Genomic DNA, 19,704 nt, shown 5'->3' with positions numbered 1-19,704 from the left:
GGCACCCAACGCCACAGCATGTGCAGCCACTGTTTCACAGCCAATAGCTAACTTGGAATAACTGAATCGCAAAATTACTGCTCATCTCCCGCTAACTGAAATAAAACTCTCTTTGTAAACATCAGCGTGCTTCTCCCCAAAGCTTTGAAAATATATATCTATATTTTTATAGACACAGTGCCCATCGGTCCGCAGCGACACATGGTAGGTTGACCTCTGCACTGACATTTGCTATATTAAAAGTTGATTCTTTTTTTTTTTAATCTTTTAGCATGGAATAGTGAATTTTCAGAGCACTTGCATTTAAGTCAACAGAAAAAACAACCCCCCCCCCCCCCACCAATGCTGTCTGGTTTTACAAGCATCAACGGTGTGTGGTTGCTGCTCCGTCGGGTCCCTCACCGCACACTACTGGCCAAGGCAGACGTACAGCTGGAGCTGGCGTCTCCAGGTCCTCCCTTGACAGGCGACAGGCCTAGGGATGTGTCCTACCAGGAAAGGAACACTTCTCCTAACAGCAATATAAGAGATAGGACTCTAGAGACAGGATATAAGAGACAGGTCAGGAAGCATCTTCTGAAGTTACAGACAGACTTTCGTACACACAAGAGAAATGCCAGAGGTGTTCCAAGGAAGGCACTGTAAAATTTCAAATGATTTCCCTTGGTTAATTTTACAGCTTCATATTTCATGAAAACGGAAAACATGCAACAGTACAGAAACATATACATAAAGCCCAGCTACATGAAAAGTAGATTTTAATTTTACCTTCGTATGTAATTAAGCGGCACAGTACAATACTAAATATTTTCTAATTATTTACTCAACCTTGTTCTTCAGTATATAAAATTTATTTCTAAAGTTTTCATCAAGCTGGGCTTTTATCCTCAGATATGCTGGTTAACTACAACTCTAACAGGTCCAAGAAAAGCCCTGGACAGCATCTGCACGCTACGGGAGCATGCAGCACACTGTAAGAGCTCCCAAAAATACAAACAAACTTTGGCTGACAATCCCAGATGTCACGTGGAATTTTTAAGAGAGGAAACATCCATTTGTTTCTTAAAGGCCGTGCACTTTAGAGAAAGGACATTCACTAAAATATTGCTTTGAATCATGTATTTTTTTAAAAAACAAAAAAGAAACAAAAGATTAAGTTAAATTCTGTGAGATTCAGGGGTGCTCCTCCCCTTCCTTCAGTACGAAGCACAGGCTTAGAGAAGCCAGCAGCAGCCCCACAGCCCAGCTCTGATTTACATCAGGAGCCAAACTCAGGGCACGCACAAGCGAGCACAACTCAAGTGCAGCCACTGGAACCGCATCCACTTACGCACATCCAAATTTGACACGAGACAGCCAAATACACTAACATTAGCACTGAACATGAGGAAACGGTGCTGTTATCTTATTCCGAGCTGCTGTTCAAGAGCAATATCAGTGATTAATCGATTGGCATAAAGGGAAAATGTGGAGAAGAGAACAAAAATAAATCAGTGTGTGAAATACTATGCAATGCAATATATACCTAGGATCAATCATATTACTGCTCTCTCCGTTCGGTCTGCAATTGGGAAATATCCCTGCCCGGCAGAGGTCACAGGCAGGGCAAATCGGTTGCCTGAAAACATCAGAATTTCTCTTCTCTTATTTCTATGCAATTTTTCTGGCAATTTTTCTGTGAAAAATACATCTTCCCCCTAATGCTAGCAACCTCTTTTCGACTATAAACTACAAATGCCTGGTTTTACTCATCTAATTGGGTAAAATTTTGAAGAGTTCCCCTTGGGTCACTGTGAAGGACAAAACAATAGGATAAAAAGAGAACAAAACACACCATCACTGGAATGAGAAAACAGAAATATTCTGCCGTGCAAAGAGGAAGCAAGAGGAAGACACAAGCTCTTTCCTTAGCAATAAAGTTATTTCAGCACTACACCACGCACTTCTGAGGAGCTCGGCTACAGCCTGCTCAGGTAACTGCAACGTGCTGCTCTGCTGGGGCTAATATTCAGGTTTTCAAGACGAGTTAATTAGTCCAAATGCAAACTGCAGAGCTATACTGCTTCTGCTAACTGAACTGTCTCACCCCCAGGGCACTACATAAAAGGACTATACTGTTTATAAAGCTTGTAACACGGCCTCTTTCTCTGTTTCACTCCTCCTGTGTTAATTTAATCAAATTAATGTACTTACTGGATCAGCTGTCTCTGCATGGCACTAGCTAAACGCTGCGAGAGCTAACAAACCTGCCTTTATGATGGCATAGATCAGATTTAAGGTAATAGAACATTTGCTGATCATTTAAGAAAAAAATATTACAACTATCAATATTGGTACAGGAGGTTCAAGTATACTGGCATCAAAAGCAATACAGGACTGGAGGAAATTATCAAGGAGCAAGCAGGCATTTTTATCTGACACGTGTCTAAGGTGCAAAAAAGCAAACTCCGTAAGGTTCAAAAGAAAAAAAAGAAGGCTCTATTACAAGGCAGACAAAGGGAAACTCTGGCTATTTCAGCCATATGACTTTTTCATTGAAAAACCTGTTTTAGCGCATTTCCAGGCTACCATAAACCAGCAAGAGAAATGCTAACCAAGCATTTCAATGGAAGCAACGTGAGAGAGCAAGGTTTTATCTGCCCATGTAATGCACAGCGTTCTCTCCTAACGCACAAGCTCACACTCATTTCTTCAGCTGACCCGCAACTGCTGTCGCAAAAACTTTGTCCAGCAAAATACTTCTTCTCTTGTGTCAATTTTCTGAAAAGCTGGCCGAAAAAGACTGCATCTTACTTGCTTCCTCTTTTTACAAGAACTTTTTTCTAAATAAGTGAAATGTTTAGACCGCGAGCGTTAAAAACGGAAGATTATTTTGGAAGAACTGGTAGTCTGTCTGTTTGGAAACAATAAGGAAATCTGCAAGCGTATTGAAGGAGATGTAATTAATAATTGAATATTTTTCTTTCCCGAAATCCTGCCCTGGTTTTGGCCCTGCACGCGTACGCATTAACCAGAACAGCCACAGGAAGACGCAGGCCTTGCCGGGACGCGCGAGCACGGCCGCCCCAGGCGATGGGGCGCTGGCAGCCACCCCGGGGGCTCGCGCGGGAAGGGAAGAGGCTCTGCCCTCTAGATGGCACGATGCACCTGCGTATCCCCTCTGCTGATGCAGCACCGCGCCAGGCAGTTTAATCGTCTCTCCACCTGCGCAGGAAACGCGGGCACATAAGTCAGAAGGAGCAGATGGCAGTTCCTGCTCTCAGCGGAAAGGTGACAGCTGCCGCTGCTGAAACGCAGAGGCTACGTGGCGTGGGAAAGGTGCTCCGCTGGGGCACGCAAGGGCTGGAGCATCGCCCTGGCACCCCCCAAGGTTACACATGCATTATGTGCACCCGTACAGCTGTTTTGACTATAAACTGAAATTAAAAATTTAGTTAGTGAGTAATCAGTTATCTATGGAACCATCAGCAAAAATCGCGTTCCAGTGTAATGGGCCCACATCAGATTATTACACATTTGATGCATCTCTTCTCTTTATATATTTATAACTAACCTTAAAAGCACGATGGATTAAGCAGACTTAAAAATGATTGTTTGAGTGTCTTCTGCTATAGATTACTAAAGTCACTACATAATAGAGTGAGTACTGAATTTCATGAGTACGTTAACTGTATAGATTTCATATGTGCAGCTAAATATACTACCAGAGCCAACGCAGGAGCCAAGACTCTCATGTGATGCAAGTCAGCACAGCTCCAGTAATTCCAGTAATCTAACCACACCTGCCCACAATCTCAGCTACGAGCTCCATCTTTTGTATCTCTGCATGACCAACAAAAAAGAAATCACTATCAAATTGAGAAAAAGTGCATCATCATGCAGATCTCATCACTGTTTCATCATTTTCCAAGGCCAGTAAAGAGAAATGAGTAGAGAGAAATTAATTTTGCTGTGTAAGAGTTGTAAGGGATTCAGTTCTAACAGCTGAGGTAAATTAATTGGGATTTCCTATGCAGCCAGTGAAGTATGTCCACGGAATACAGGTTTTTTCCCGACAATGTCAGTTCGACGTGAACTTCAGCTGCTCATTAAGTTTATGAGCAATCCGGCTTTCATTATTGTCAATGAAATCACATGCATTAGTATGTAAATTAAAAATATAAGGCACGATTCTAAAACCACTCTCACACAGCACCCTTCCTCCGAAACCCAAGCTGCTGGGAGCACTGAGATGCCTCACAAAAAGGGCTTCTGCAGAACCACTCCCAGGGCGCCTACCTAATAGAAACTATTTTAGAAAACTACTGAGTTTCACTCTTTGAAATGATAGATGTGTTGGGATAAACACAATCACCTAGATCTATAGCATACAGTTGGCAAATCTCATTTTGTTCAGTAAGGAGAGTGCGTTTTCAATCGTATCACCTGCCTGATTGCTAAAAGAAGTAAGTTACATTATCTGCTGATTATGTGCAGGAAGGCACTATACATGGAGAGATGGGCACAGAAAAACTACCATTATTTAAATTACAAAAGTCAGTCTGAAATATCAGATTCACTGCAACCTTGCAAGGACTTTTTGCGGAACATGGTTAACATTTATTTCAATAGAGAATATCTGACAGGTTTAATAAAACCAAGATAATTTTCCTTGACTTCTGTGGCTTACCTTTTCTCCACAGACTACACCTATTGCTCAGACCTTCTGGCACCAAATCATTATTCTTATAGCCATATTCAATACTTTAAACTATTTAAAGAGTATTTGTTATGTCAGCCAAGGAAGCAGCACAGAGAAAGAACTATAAGAAAAAAAACATTGTACTGGAATTTGAAATATCACAGAAAAGTCTTTATTTGTATTCTTACAAAAAATATAACCAAATGTTTGGCTGTGCTAAAACTGACATTTGAATGTTTATCTCTCTTCTCCTTATTCTTCTGTAAAAAATCTAGCGCTCAATATAGTATCCTGAAAATCCTAAAGTTGACCTATATTTCTCACAAGTGCACACACCATAACTTAGACAACAAGTGAAAACTATAACTAAACTAAAGGACTAAACAGTATCTCAACTAAAATATCAATGTGAATTTAAAATTACTTGTAAGAAAGAAGTTTATTTCACCTGGAAAAAGTTGAATTCCCCGATGCCAGAAAATGATGTCTTCTGTCAATCTACCTTGAGCAGGTACAAACCAGGAACAGCAGAAGTTACCCACTCTGCCTTCCCAGTGCGCTTTGTATCTCACCCAAATGGACTGATGTGTGTGACAAAAGTGCTGAAATATCTCACTCAAGATTAGTAAGCTAATAACCTGTATTAAAACCTAAATTAACTGCATGAGCAGGTGATGGAAAAAATTCTGATATGCACCAAAATTCCCCTTAGACAAATGGCTGATGGGATATGAAATGATGTCCCACTTGAAAAAAATAAATACAGTTTTAAAACCATAAAATAGGAACACCGTTTGGTGAATGGTCTGTTGCCCAGCTGACCGAATTAGCAAACTTTGACAGATGACTATTTCATAACAGACAGTAGAAAGTTGATCTGAAAGTTTTTACGTTTTTCACCATGTGCCAAAACCTCAAAATTTCTGTGTGTTGTGACCAAACCCAAACCAATTCACTTCCGAACCAGTGCTGGGCTTCTTCATGGGAGCACATCATATGTCACTTGGACTAAAACTCCCAGGAGGCACCACGGTTTTTGCAAACTAAGTATTTTAAGCAATCATTGAACTAAATAGTCAGAAAATACTGGTATGCATGGCCAGGGTGAAACATGAGTGCGCTCTGCACCTCCATCAACCATGGAGGCAATGGCTTAACGTATAGAGGTCTTTCTGTTACACCCCTACACTACTGCAGGAGATGGAGCTGTTAGGGGATCACCAGTCTCTCTCTAACGAAAGCAGCAAGGGAGGCAGTAAAAAAGAGAGCAAATCTGAACAGCTCTTCCTACATACAGTGGGCAGACCTATTTTCAGTATCCCTGCGTAAATTCATATCCATACTAGATTGCCTTGATTTTTTGCATGATGAAAAAAACTGCCAAGAATTTTGTCTGGTTTGGATAAGAGTGTAAAAAGGAGAGGGGAAATAAAAAAGTTCCTTTAGGTTCTCAGCATTTTAAATATCTGTGAGAAGTAGAGAAGTACATTCTCTTCTCTCTAGTACTCACACAAACTTTGAATTTAACCAGTCTGCCCAAAAGATGCTTTCATTCTATACGATCTCATTTTCTACTAACATCCCAAAGTTGAGGGGCATCAACTTTGCAAGCAATTCAGCATCTGTGCCAATGATGGAGAAACCCAGGTTAACGCTCTCTTCTGCAGCATGCAGGAAGGACAAGGAAGCAGGGGAGGAAGAGCTGAGCAGTAGGAGGGCATGAGCTGGCAAGAGGGAGGGTACAAGCATCTGGGAAGGACGTGCATCCAAAGACACAGCTGCAGGCGTGGGTGAGGACAGATGGTGAAGGGAAAGGCATCGTAGAGCACAAAGGTAAGGAGAAAAAGGCAGCAGCCATGAGACTTGCCTCTAAAAGACTAGTAGCAACTGAGCTACAGAAGACCTACAGTAGAAGAGTTAAAGCATCAACAGGTTATAGAATACATTCAGTACGATAGTACTATTTGTTTTTAATTTAAAAGTTTACTCAGTTCTTGGAAAGCTAAAAGTTTGCCAATACCGTTATCAGCAAGGAGCTCTGAAATGACTGGAATAAACTGGGCTGATTTTGAAATCAGTGATGTGAGTCAATGCTGATTCATCAGCAGCCACTGGATAACTTTGGAAATAGACTTTCCGGCCCCATCTTCCTATCCCTGGCTATATTAAAAAGAAAAAAAAAAAAGGAAAGTTCTTAGGCACAGTTCAGAAAACCAATTAAATAAGTCTCCTACAGAAAAGAAGATTTAAAAGAATCCAATAATTAGGATTAAGTAGGTTGGCCTTTGATGACTGATCAGCATAATCAATCTAGTTATGTGAACGGCCAAGGTATTGGGGCAAGGACAGGCTTCTGGCTGAATCAGATTAAAGGCACTGGCTGGAAGAAGATCAGCTGCCATAAAATATTTAAAACATTGCCAAAAAATATTCAAAACAGTTTCGTGATTATTTTACACATCTACCTAAAGTGATTCAAATTTCCCATAAACCAAAATGAAGCAGCTGACTTCCAATGAACAAAAAGCTTTTCCTCCTAAGCGTTTTCAGAAACAGATTCCTTGCCCATGGATGCTGTATGCTTCTTTCCATGAAAAATAATTTAGTTATCAATTTTCTTATCCACACGGAAAACCATGTAAGAACAAAACAGAAACCATCAAAAAGGCCCCCTCAAAATGAAGCTGACTTCTCAATTCACCCAAAGAAAATGAGTACCCTTCTAACACCTCTTTTTTATCTTATAGGTCACTGAAATGGTGTCTCTCTTTCTCTCTCTACAGCGTAATAAAAACATAATATCGGAAATATCTGACATAATTCCTCATCTGTTTAATGGTGATGGTACAAGGGAAATTACCCCTCTAATATATTTGAACATGTAACTTTTTATCCTAAGTGAGTTTTCTCCCAAAAGCTTAATTTATTTAAACAAAACACATCTTTCTATGATGAATTGCAAAGGGCAAGAGGGCCAAGCTCTGTAATTAGGAAGAGAGCAGTCGGGTGACTGCCCCAGCAGCTATTGCTTCTACTGCCGCTCAGTTTACTGCAACTTCCTTTGAGTCTCACTCACCCGCAAGCAATGAGATTTTCACACATGAATTAGGCTTTTCATTTGGTAACTTCAAGGTTACAATTTAATGCTACCCCAGTGGCTTGCTATTTGGTGCAAAAACACAAGGTTGCGAGCAGCCTTCAGTCCTCGGTTTTCCAGGCGGCTGGAGCCCACGTGTGCCGCAGGGCTGCGGGGAGGGAGGGAGGGCCTGCGGCGAGCCGGGCGACCGCTTCCTTCTCCACAACGCGCGTTTCCTCGGGACGTAAACGCTGCGCTTTTGGGATGGTGTTAGCGGTGCCCGATCACTGGCGAAGGCGGCAGATGATCTCTTCTGAAGAGCGGGACTGCCCCCACTGAGCTAGCACTCACGAGTTCCCCGTAATGAGGCGATGGCGCACTGCTCCCGTGCCGGGGCGAGCGGCACGGCCGTCGATGCCACGAGGAGGGTATCAGCAGTCGGAAACGCTTCAAAAAGATGGACTATCCAAAACGCAGGCATCCCTCATTGCACAGCTCATCTTGACCAAAGCCAGGTACGCGCTCGCTCCTGCCACACACCCCACGGGCAGGCGCCAGGCGAGGAGGCGGCTGCGGGCTGGTCAGGCGAAAGCCGTGCTCCTGGCCGTCGCCGGCAGAAAAGGCCACAGGTTCCTCGGAAAAGCGGCTACGGCGTCAGTCCTCTGCCCGCGCTGGAAGGCGAGCCGGCCCAGAAAGAGGGCTGGAGCCAACAGGGGCAATCCAGGTCCACTCTTCCTGCAGAAAGGACCTAGATGTGCCTCATAATCGAGATGTTCCTCATGTAGTAGCTCGGCACCTAAGAGCTCGATAGACTCACCTACGCTCACAACCTCAATGCCGCTTCTCTTGTGTAATCAGTTTTCCCCTTTGCTTCATGGGGAAAGTAAGTTACCCTAACAGACTAATGCCGGGCACTGGGGCCCTCTCCTTTCCGTTGTTTCCAGCCCCACGTCTCCCCGTTGAAGTGCAGGAGTACAGCAGGGGCTGGAGGAAACCCACCAGCCCAAGGTATTAGACTCCATGCCACGTTCTAGCTCTTCACCAGGCTACAGACGTGCTACCGGGGCACAACAAATTTGAAATGATTTGTAGAGGGTGCAGGACATCTGCAGCAAAGATGGGAACTGAACTGAGGCGTCTTGAGTCTTCATCCGATCTCTACTCAGACTGGTATTTATGTTAGGGGAACAGAGGACGCACGCCGTGGCACGTGGAAAGAGGTAACACCAGACACACACACAGATCTGTATATCTTACACAATCCATTTTGATTGACAAAGCCAAGCGTCTTCCCAAAGAGTCCTCATTAACCCCCCGCCCCCCCCAGTTATTTTCCTCAGAGCAACCCTAGTCAACTTTCTTCATCGCCAACCAAAAGCAGATACTTTCTAAGAACACTGCAAAATGCTGCAACTGCAGAGAAGGAAATCTGGAAGAGCTGGAACATTTAATACAGCCAGACATGGTTAATTGAAGCTGAATCATCCTCACTGCATAAATGTCTGTGCAAATGACAGACCCTAGTAAGCCTTCAAAGCTGCCACAGTATTTATCATTGATTAAATTTTTCAAATCAAAGTAACTATGGCTTTTACAAACGCACTTAGATGAAAACTGACGCTAACTCAGTGGATCAGTTTAAGTCATTTGCAATTATGCAGGTGCTTGGGCAGCATGTATTTCAGTCATTTAAGGCTAAATTGGGCAGGGAGTCCGCAGCTCCGTATTGGGTAACGAAACTCTGAGACAGTCCAAAAGCCCTTTACAGATGTATTTCAAATGTAAAATATTCCCAAAGCTTTCCTCTGTGCACTGCGCCTGGGTAAACTGCTCTTGCTGCACAAAATCTGGGAAAGACACAGTACACAATTCTGCAGTGAGAGTCCATGTAACATCTCACATACCCAGGAGTGCAAATTAAGATTTTATGAAAAATTTCCAACTTATACATGTTTGACTTCAGAAATATAACATTGCTTTAATGCAGTTGTATATATACCTATATATACCTGAAATAGCTGTACAGGGGCTAATGGATGTCCAGAATAAATTAATATTTTTATACATTTCTGGCTACCATTTCCAAGCAAAAAAACTTGCAATTCTTCTGGTGAGGAAAGCACGTAAGAAAACAAAATTCTAACAAACAGTTGATACTGACAACATGCGTTTCTATTCACTGTATTTCATTACTATTTCCTTTCTTTGCAGAGCTCCAAAAACAGAGAAGTTATCGGAGAATTTTTTTGATTTGTAAGAGTTACGACAACTGACCATAACTGCTGAAGTAAGTTAAGTAGCCTTTCATGAGCAGCCACCTAAAAATGCTGAAGGCACAAAGGGGTTTTGATATCCAAGAAATCACAATTAATTTCAAGTACATGTAATGTGATATAAGATGGGATGAACCATTTGTTATTTGTCATCTGTTTCATTTGATTGGAAAGGTATGGTATTTACCACTCTGTAGAATAGAAACAGAATTTGCTGTAAGTGATAAAGAATGTAAAAAGATTATAGGTAAAAGGAGCAAATGAGAGAATATATATATATTTCTTTTCAAAGCACATGATAGCTTTCAGCTAGGCTCACTACAAAGACACTTTATTACACTGATTTGTATTGTTCAGTGAGAAAATTTCTAGGTTAAATAAAAGTTAATAAAACCTAAACAGTATTACAGACATTTACTTGGCAATACCTTTGACAGCACTCAAACATAAGAAAACAGAAGAAATGTTAAGTACAACTCCACTGATGTGGAAGCCATTTAAAGAAAGTTTTCTCAGAAATGAAGCTTTTTTTGCTTAGAGTTGATAATTTGGCAGTCAATATCAGAGAGAGCAAGATGACTACGGTTTTCCTTGCTTTGCCAGGAATTCCTGAAGAAAACTACCACTCATGCTAGTACCACATACTACCATGGTAGTACCCAAGCAAGGGCAGAAAGAACTTATATGCTGTATAGAACAGGAACTTTTTCATATATATTCAAAAGAAAACAAACTAAATAATACATTATATTGACTAAACGATCCATTTATCCCTGTGCTGGTGGATAGTTTTTCTCCTTTGGTACTTCATCCCCTTGAAACTTAGTTCATACTTAACTAATCTATTTTTTGGATGTAACCAGCTGAGAGACAGTATCAGAAAAAAAAAAAAAAAAACCTTAATTGCTGCATCTGAATGTTCATATAACAGAAACATTATGCCACTTGCTCAAATTATTCCCTAGATGAACACTACAGATATACACACCTAAACATACATCTATATATCTACACCTAAATTTACATATAGATACGTGTGGGGGGTATATATGCACACATTTATTTATTTACATGTACATTCTCTCATTTCAGAAGGAGCACACCCCAGCAATAAGACAACCACTAAGGGTAGGAAAAAAGGACGGAATAATTTTACAGTGCTCCTCACAGATCTGGCTAAATCCTAGCATGAGCTACACTTACCAGATGCACAGCAAAACCAAAATAAATGAATAAAAAAACCCCAAAGTGATATGAAGAGATATTCAAAGATTTCTAAAGGGTGCTGATATTCATTTAATTGCATTAGAAGGTATTAACAGATCAGGTCCCACATTTTGAAAACAGGAATATTACTTTTAGTAGGTTCTGTTTATAGGCAGTCTTAGGATTCCAGCGTGCACAGATGGAGGACCAACTTTACTAAGTACTTTATTAGCCTTGCAGATTTTATTAACTGTGTATGAGACAATAAAATCTAATCATGTAAATAAGATTAAAGATTCTGACACCCAACGCAGAGGAATTAACAAACAGCTATTTTTGTTCCTTTTTATATAGACTAATGAAATATTTAGAGTAATTGCTCTGCAAATACTGAGGGCTTAGAACTGCTAATTACACATAGCTTAAAAAAAGTATGTCTCCTAATTAATAAACCATACAGCCTTTGACATTACAATTTATATCCTTCAAGAGAAAAAAGCAAGGGCAAGAATATATAACGTAAAAAACCACAGTTAACAACACTTTGTTTTAACTGTCTTAGGCCACAATTAATGTTGGTCCTGCAATTCATTTTTTCTTCTTTGATAGCTCCTTAGATGATTTATGTAGATTAATTCTTCAAGCATTGGCATGCACTAATATGTGTTTTTAACAAGCTACAGCACAACGCTGACATCAGTGAGGGGACCTATTCACTGACCTTCCAGAACTAGATTCTGTCTGTCCATAATGCTATGTTATATATCTAGGCAATTATCCATAACTGATAAAAGGTTGTGACACTATTGAACTACTTCTTATCAACTGCAAAGCCATAAAGAACTGAAACTGTCATGTAGAGTGATTAAGAACAAGGCCGAGGAAACACAAATCATGCATACTTGGAAATAAGACCATAAGGAACCTCAAGTCATCCTCCATCGTCAGACAAAGCAAGACTACAGCAAACTGCAGCACTTACTAGAGTTTTATGGACCTTGGTAATTTCGTATCATGTGGATATTCTATTTCTTCTATGCAGAATTAATGTTAGTTAATATTTAAGATGTTTATTTTATAGACATTTGTCCAAGGCTTTAAAGGAAAAAAATTTACAAAGATTGCCTACACATTTCAGATTTTATACTCTGTATTTAGATTAGAACGTGGTTATAACTGTTCATGCTTTCCTTTTAACAAAGTCCTCAAGAGCACAAATCCAGAGTTTTAGTGCGACCACAGTACAACTCAAACTAAAAATTATGACACAAAACAAATTAACAACCCCTTCACCGCTAACCAAAAATCTATAGGCCCAGTGATGAAGTCTCTGTTTACCTAGACCCCACTTAGGCAAAATGCCACTATGGTCATTTTCAGTCATTCACCTACCCATACGGACAACACAACATACGGACTTGTACAGAAGGGAATGGAGCAAACATTTGATCAGAAGTTCAAATTGTGTCTTTGCACTAGTTCAAAATTATATTAAAATATTCACAGGTTTAATTTTTTTATACACATTGAAATCCATGCTACAAGAAGCACCAAGTAAGTGTGCATATATATATATAAATATGTATGTGTATACATATATATATATATATATATATATATACACACATATATATATTTGAAGCAGTTACCATCTTACCTGTACCCTGTCCATGGCTACCTGTAAAAACCTTAACACTTTTTCTGTAGGAATGTTTACAATCCTGGATTCTAGAAGCTGGGAACTATCATAAGATGGAGTATTTTGTGCATCCTAATTTTCCCCCCCAAAATTCAAAATGTAGCATGTGTGCAGCTCTCCATGTGGTCTACAAGGAAACAGATTTTCCATAACCTTGCAGTGAGAAGACCTATAGAAGAGCTGAGTCTTCGGGCAAGCAGTGCAGCAATTACAGGTTCAGCAATAAACTACAATGAGGCAACATTGGTTTTATGACAGTTGTTAAACCACCTGTGCTATTAGTCTTACACTATTAATAACTGAAACAAAAACAGGAAAAACAAGTTTCTTTTTAAATAGTCTCGACTGAATTAAAATTATCTATGAAGTTCTTTTTAAAGATTGGTATATGACACTTAACATTAGAGAAGGTTCCTTGCAGTGCTTCTTGCTCGTCCTTGCTAAGTGAATCGAAATAAAAAACCAAAAAAACTCTAGTGTTGAGTATAGGTGAACTGTGACAGATTAGAGTTATTATGCAGGGTGATTCAGCGCCAATAAAAGAATAGGGTGGGGGGAAGGCTTTATGTATAAAACTGTTTTATTTCTTACCTCCAGAGCCTTCAAACGCTCTAATAGCAATTTTGTCTTTTCTTTTTCCTCTTCGGTACTGCTGCTTTCACTTCTTGAATCTTCATCTACTGCCACGTGAATTTTTTCCATACCTTCTTTACATTTCCTACTGTCTTCTGACAGCTTTTCCTGAAATGATTTTTTTAAATGCCATTACTCACAGGTGAAAATGAAGTTAACTAAGCAAATGTCTTCAAGCCTCCCTTGTAGACAAATGAAAAAAAGCCACAGCAAGTTGCTACTTACATGATTAGAGTACTAAATAAATGGAGTAATGAAGGGTCTGTTAAACATGCTGCCATGCCAATTTTGCAAAAGCATATGCGCAACTGAATTGCTATGTCTACTTAAGATTTAAAAAACGTGGAACTCAACATTTTTTGTTAATAAAATAAGTTGCACTTTCTTCTTTAAAAGTAGCAATCCGAATTGAGCTTACCAGCTTTCAGTGGAAATGTTCTGCCACTGAGATAAAAAGCAATTTATCCAGGAAAAGCTAACATATGTTTATGTCCAATGTATTTCGCCCTTCTTCATCTAGAGGCAGTAGTTGGATTACTAAACACCAGGCTGAAAACCAAGCTGCTTCCTGAGGAAGTACACCGCTTACTGATTTAAGATCCACACTAATATATAACCAGGGACACACAAACTGACAGCAAAATTTGCCCCAGTCTATTTATTACAAGTCAGTCAGATTAGGTTGTTAGTAGGTGCTGCTAAGTGAACGATGGCTGCTGCGTTTTACAAGGGGCCTATAAAAATCACAGGTTTGAACACTGGAGTCCTACTAACCGCATTAGTTATGTGTCCAAGTCCTATGTTGCGAGAGAGGGTGAGCTAGAGCAAGCAAAACATCAAGAGTACAAACAGGCAATGTAAAATATTGCATAAAAGGACAAGCATAACGGGAAAAAAGGGAACAACCACACAGAAAGACAGCGTGCATTATCATTTGAGTGCAACACGAAGTAGACAGTCTCTATCCTGAAAACCATGTTCTCTATAAGCCGATACAGTGTGACAACTAATGAGAAGTTTAAGGCTGGAAAACAGAAGGTAAATCAATATCAAATAAAGGGCACTGTCACAAATCTAGAGAGGTCTGTAATGAACATTTAGTTTTTTTGTGCGCCTTCTTGATGGTTCATATATACAAAGGTACGTACTTCTATGATCTTTGGGTTAATCTATACCCTGAGAAGTACTTCCCATACATAATGCACAACATAAACTCTATCTAAGCATAAAAGTATGTATTTTCCTGAAGAACTGATCCAGCTTGAGTAACCGCAAATATATGCTAAGTCTTTGAGAATTAACAGCAGAACATTTCCTTAATTAAAACCCAGAAATACAACCGAATTAAAAATCAACACTGTGAATCACATTCCTAACAATGTCTTTTTAAAAAATTAACTAGCTTAGAAAGTGACTATTACCATGTTAAAACTTTAATCAAGGATCAATTTTATCAGCTGTGCCCTTAATCACTGAACACCCTTACACAAGCCATGAGGCACAAATCTCATTCTGAGCCTCAAAACTCGGACTTCAAAGAGCCGATGCATCAGGTTCCAGCATCCCGATCACACAGGAACCATAAATACGTTAGGTTTGCTTCTTACTTGCTACTCGCTGGTGCAATGATCAGATGTTTATGAAAGGGCCATTAAACTATTCTCCCTTCAAGTTGCCCTGACGAGAACCTTCACATAAAACATATTGATCAACTCAAAAAGGTATTTTTGCTCTTTTTTATTAAACATAGGTACCTCTTTGATGTAATTCAAACACAAACAACTGTTTTCAGGCAACAGAGACATGAATAAGATATGGCTAACGGGGAAGAACACCTACACACCCACAGAGGGGCACCTTTCCTGCTGGGAAGACTCACCTACGTCTCTAATACCTTGTGTCAACAGAGACAAAATACAAAAATTAAATATTCAAATCTTATTAAAAGGAAACTAGGATTTTACTGCTTACGGAGCCCCGTTCCCACTGAAATTAATGAGAAAATTGTCATCAAGTCCCACATGGGGTAGGCTTTTTTGAGCTGGTTCAAACTGTTTAAACTTGAAAATCCAAACGATAATTTACCCTGCATATGTATGAATACATACACATATAAATACATACGTACACATATAAATACACATATAAAGTCAGTCTTCCCCCAACCCAGCCCACCTTTGAGAATACTGAACAAGAAAGTGTTTCCCAACCTAAGTATAAATAAAGGGAGTAACTATAGCCAGAGGAAAGGTCATATGGAGGCTTCTGAGAAGATAAAACACCAGGACAGGCGAAAGGTTGACCCTCTGGACGGCTTCAGTAACATTGCCTTTCCTCCCTGACCGCTCGCCTTGCCAAGAAACACGTGGGTGTGAAAGCGGCATTTAGCCAGCTATTTCTTAACCACTATTATTTCACAAATGAATGCACTTATAAAGTTTTACTGGTAATACTACAGCTTGCCTGTTCTCTGCCCTTTCTTCTCTCTTAAGATGCTTTCCAGGAATTAAATATACTCACAAAAAATATTTGGAAAGAACGAGCTTGCTTTAAAACGTTTCACTTTGTAACTAAAATATTTCAAACCAAGAAGAGTAAGTGTCAGGAAAAAAAAGCTAGTTTGCAAGAGTATCCCAGATTTTCATTTCTAATCATAATTACAATAGACATTAATTTGAACAAGGGCTCTTCTCTGGTAGAAACGGTACAAATAAATGATATGAAATGATCGTATCATTCTCCAGGGAACTCAAGGTCCAATTTTATCTTATTTGAGATTTTACAACCCAGGAACTACCTGCACAAGCCAGAATCTTTTAAGAAAATAGAAACCATTAACACAGTCAATCAGCGGACAGACGGCTAGGGGAGCAGCTCACACCAAACACGAACCAGAGAGGTTCTTAAATCTTTGAACCCTTGGAGATACTCAAAACTACACTTGACAGGTGGCCATAATAATATAACATAATATAACCCTGATATAACTGGGTCGGCTTTGAGCAGGAGTTTGGACTAGATGACCTCCTGAGGTGCTTTCCAACCTAAACTACTCTGTGATTCTACAGTACTGATGACAAACTGCATACTTTAACAAGGTAACGTGACAAAATTCTGCTTGAACCAAAGTCACATAAAAAAAGACCAAGATCCTTGAAATGCTGACTTTCTCCATGAGTGTTTGATGAGTTGCGGGTCTCAAAACTGATAACTAATAATTACAACTGACCTCTTTACTCATAGAAGCTAAACATCATTTTCATGTGATCAACACAACTTCTCCAGAGAGGTGAACTGTTTCAGACACAGTGCTGTACAGATCCCTCAGCTACAAACTATTCCTTTTTCAATTTTGGGTGTCAGATTACGATGCTTGAGTTCAAATTTTTCTGAATTTCCTTTAATTTTTAAAAGTCTGAAATTTATTAGAGACAATGATATTACAGTGGCTAAAAATTCAAATTCTTTTGAGACTCTTGGCTGCATTTTTTTTTTTTTTTTTTTAAGTAGCACACTTTAAACACATATTTAACCCAGGAATAGCATGTAGGCAGGACACATAATGAAGTATTGCTTAGGATTGCTCATAACCACTGACTTGAGGAAAAAACTCAAAATCTTTCAAAATGTAGTTACCAACACATAGTATATAGTGGCAATGGTAACAGTGGTCCAAGAGTCCCATCAATATTCAACCCATCCTAAGTGAGCTAATGAAACTGCTCAGAACATTTAGCACCTTCCATGAAAATGTCTCAGAAGCTTCCACAGGACCTTCTGAATCAGACATCAAGTGCATAGTTATCTTAGGTTTCAGCGACTGGATTTGATGATCCAGGTACATCCTTTCACATCTACTATTCTTTTCTGCTATTTTGAAGGCATTCTCACAACCTCCATACTCAAACTGCAATTTACAAAAACACACACAGAATTGTTTATGGAATAAAAAATCCCGACTGTTGTTTCTTGCAAGGCCATTCTGTAGTCTTGATGTATTCTTAGATGATGCGCTTTCAATGCTACTGCCTCTGCAGACCTCCTGATGTTCAGCACTATCCTTCACTGTGAGCGAGCTATATGAAATGAGCATTTTCAGACTGTTGATGTAGACAAAAATTGTGGATGCGGATTTCTTTGCACGTTCAGGGGAACAGCCCCAAGCGACGCACAACTAGCTTAATTTGAGCTGAGAAAAGGCAGCAATTGCTCCAAGTACTACTTCCTTAATATTCCAGCAAGATGAAAGCTGTTTTCCAATGGCACCTTGCTCCCTTTCTCCCCCCGACCATGATCTTTTTCCCTTTAATCATAATTAACACTTGTTTACTGTGCCTTAATCCCTCTTTAATATGTCCTTTGAAATTTTGCAGTATCTTCTGATATGCTTTGCAACTTATTTCACACAGTAAAACCTGAAATGTATAAGATGCTTGTAGGTTAATTCAGAGCAATGCCAAGAAAGACTGATGAATTCACAAACTGTTTCCTGCAAGATGCTTTGTACAGCAGCAGGCAGTGATGTCACCGTGACAGCAATTTGCCTGTTCCCTGGTTTTTTTTTTTTTTTTTTTTTTTTTTCTTTTTTTTTTTTTTAGTTCTCTTTATTTGGTAATGGGAATCCTTTCAATTTATTAAACTCTCTGACCCAGGTCTGGAAAAAAAAGTAACTGAGCAATCAAATTAGAATCCAAAAAAGGTTACGGAGGACTTAATAGTGCAATCTAAATAGTCTCTCAGTAGAAGGCTAAAAATATAACTTCTGTTTTTACCTTGATTTGGAATCTATGTATTCAGCTGTGTCCTCTTGTTTTACTTTCTCCCAATAGAATAGACTAAAATATAGCTTAGCTCTAGATAGCACATCAGCAAATACAATAATAATATATTTTTTGTGTAGCTGACAGCTTTTGTTCAGAACAAGCTGACCAAAGCTGAAGGTAGAGAAAGGGATGCAAATAGATCACAAAACTTTACAGAAACATTCCGAACTGTCCACAGTTTAGCATGACTGTTTTAAGGCAAAATATATAAAATTCTTCTTTTTCATCTCTGGATTTGACTTACAAAGTGAACAGACTGAGCAGTAAAATTCCCTAGATTAAATGTGTGTGATGGATAAAAGAATAAAGTGCTGTCTTTATGTCTCTAATATGAACCTCCAACCGCTCACATATCAATCTAAATCTTCCACGTATTGCTCTTTACTCAACGCACGCCTCAATATTCCAGACTATCACCCCTATTGAACAGTTCTGCAGCTACGTTAATAAATTTCAAGATGATGCTTTTAATGCCTGCTCCATGTATCAGGAAAATATATTTCTTTTGAAAATGTTCAAATCTGAAGGGACTGTAAAAGAAGAAAACCTTCACAGTGAAATGAAATACAAAAAAAGTAAGACCAATCGGTATTAAATGTCTTACCAGATGTGATGAGCTTATTAGGTCAGAAAGAGCAGATGGAGTTTCTTGTCCTCAGGTCATCAGCTGAAACTTAGACCTTGGTGTCCAAGTGGACTACCCTAACCTGGTGGCCGAATCTAGCTGTTGACATCATCCTGCCTAGAGTGAAGGGATATTCACATCATAAACAGCATCCTCACCACTGGCACTTCAGCTGTCAGCAGCTAAATCCAAGACTGTCAACTGTGGAAGTGAATCTTTCAAGTCACATTTTGGGCTTGATGGCAGGGCAGCGTGGCAGTAGCTCATCACGTTTGTTATCCTATCTTGCCTTTACAAAACGGAAGACCAGCTATGTTCAATAGCAATGATATTTGGGGGAAAAGGTTATTTTAACAGCTAAACTGTTTCTTCACACATGTATATGTGATGCTATGGGAAGAATAATGCAGTGTGATTTTTTTATGCAGATATTCTATTATAAATTGGTTCATTATAGTACTATACTTAAAGCCATGATCTTTCCTCCCATGAAATCTACATACAGCATTTAAACTTTCTTGAAGGGGTTTGCAAGTATTAGAGTAACTACACTTGACTAAGTGACAGTATTAAAGTATCTACTTTTGACTGAAGTACAAACAAGCCAAATTCCTCTGTAAATTAAATTGGGTAAATTTTATGTAATGGCAATGAAGGCATTACTCCAGATTTAAATTGTTACAAAGCC

At 39.4% G+C, this 19,704-nt stretch overlaps 1 protein-coding gene across 7 annotated transcripts in view; it reads right to left on the bottom strand.

Annotated features, from left to right (window-relative positions):
• NCKAP5 (NCK associated protein 5) overlaps positions 1–19,704 on the bottom strand; it is a 254,060-nt gene that overhangs the window by 111,121 nt on the left and 123,235 nt on the right. For 6 of the 7 annotated variants that reach the window (XM_064514629.1, XM_064514631.1, XM_064514632.1 and 3 more), the window contains exon 4: positions 13,527–13,676. The exons of the other annotated variant lie outside the window; for it this stretch is intronic. In XM_064514629.1, coding sequence (XP_064370699.1) covers positions 13,527–13,676 — 150 coding nt within the window. The remainder of the gene's footprint in view (positions 1–13,526; positions 13,677–19,704) is intronic. 7 annotated transcript variants of the gene reach the window in all.

This window comes from Dromaius novaehollandiae, chromosome 7 (genome assembly GCF_036370855.1).
Source record: "Dromaius novaehollandiae isolate bDroNov1 chromosome 7, bDroNov1.hap1, whole genome shotgun sequence".
NCBI lineage: Eukaryota > Metazoa > Chordata > Aves > Casuariiformes > Dromaiidae > Dromaius > Dromaius novaehollandiae.
The sequence above is the reverse complement of the archived record's forward strand: the minus strand, read 5'-3'. Positions and strand labels throughout refer to the sequence as shown.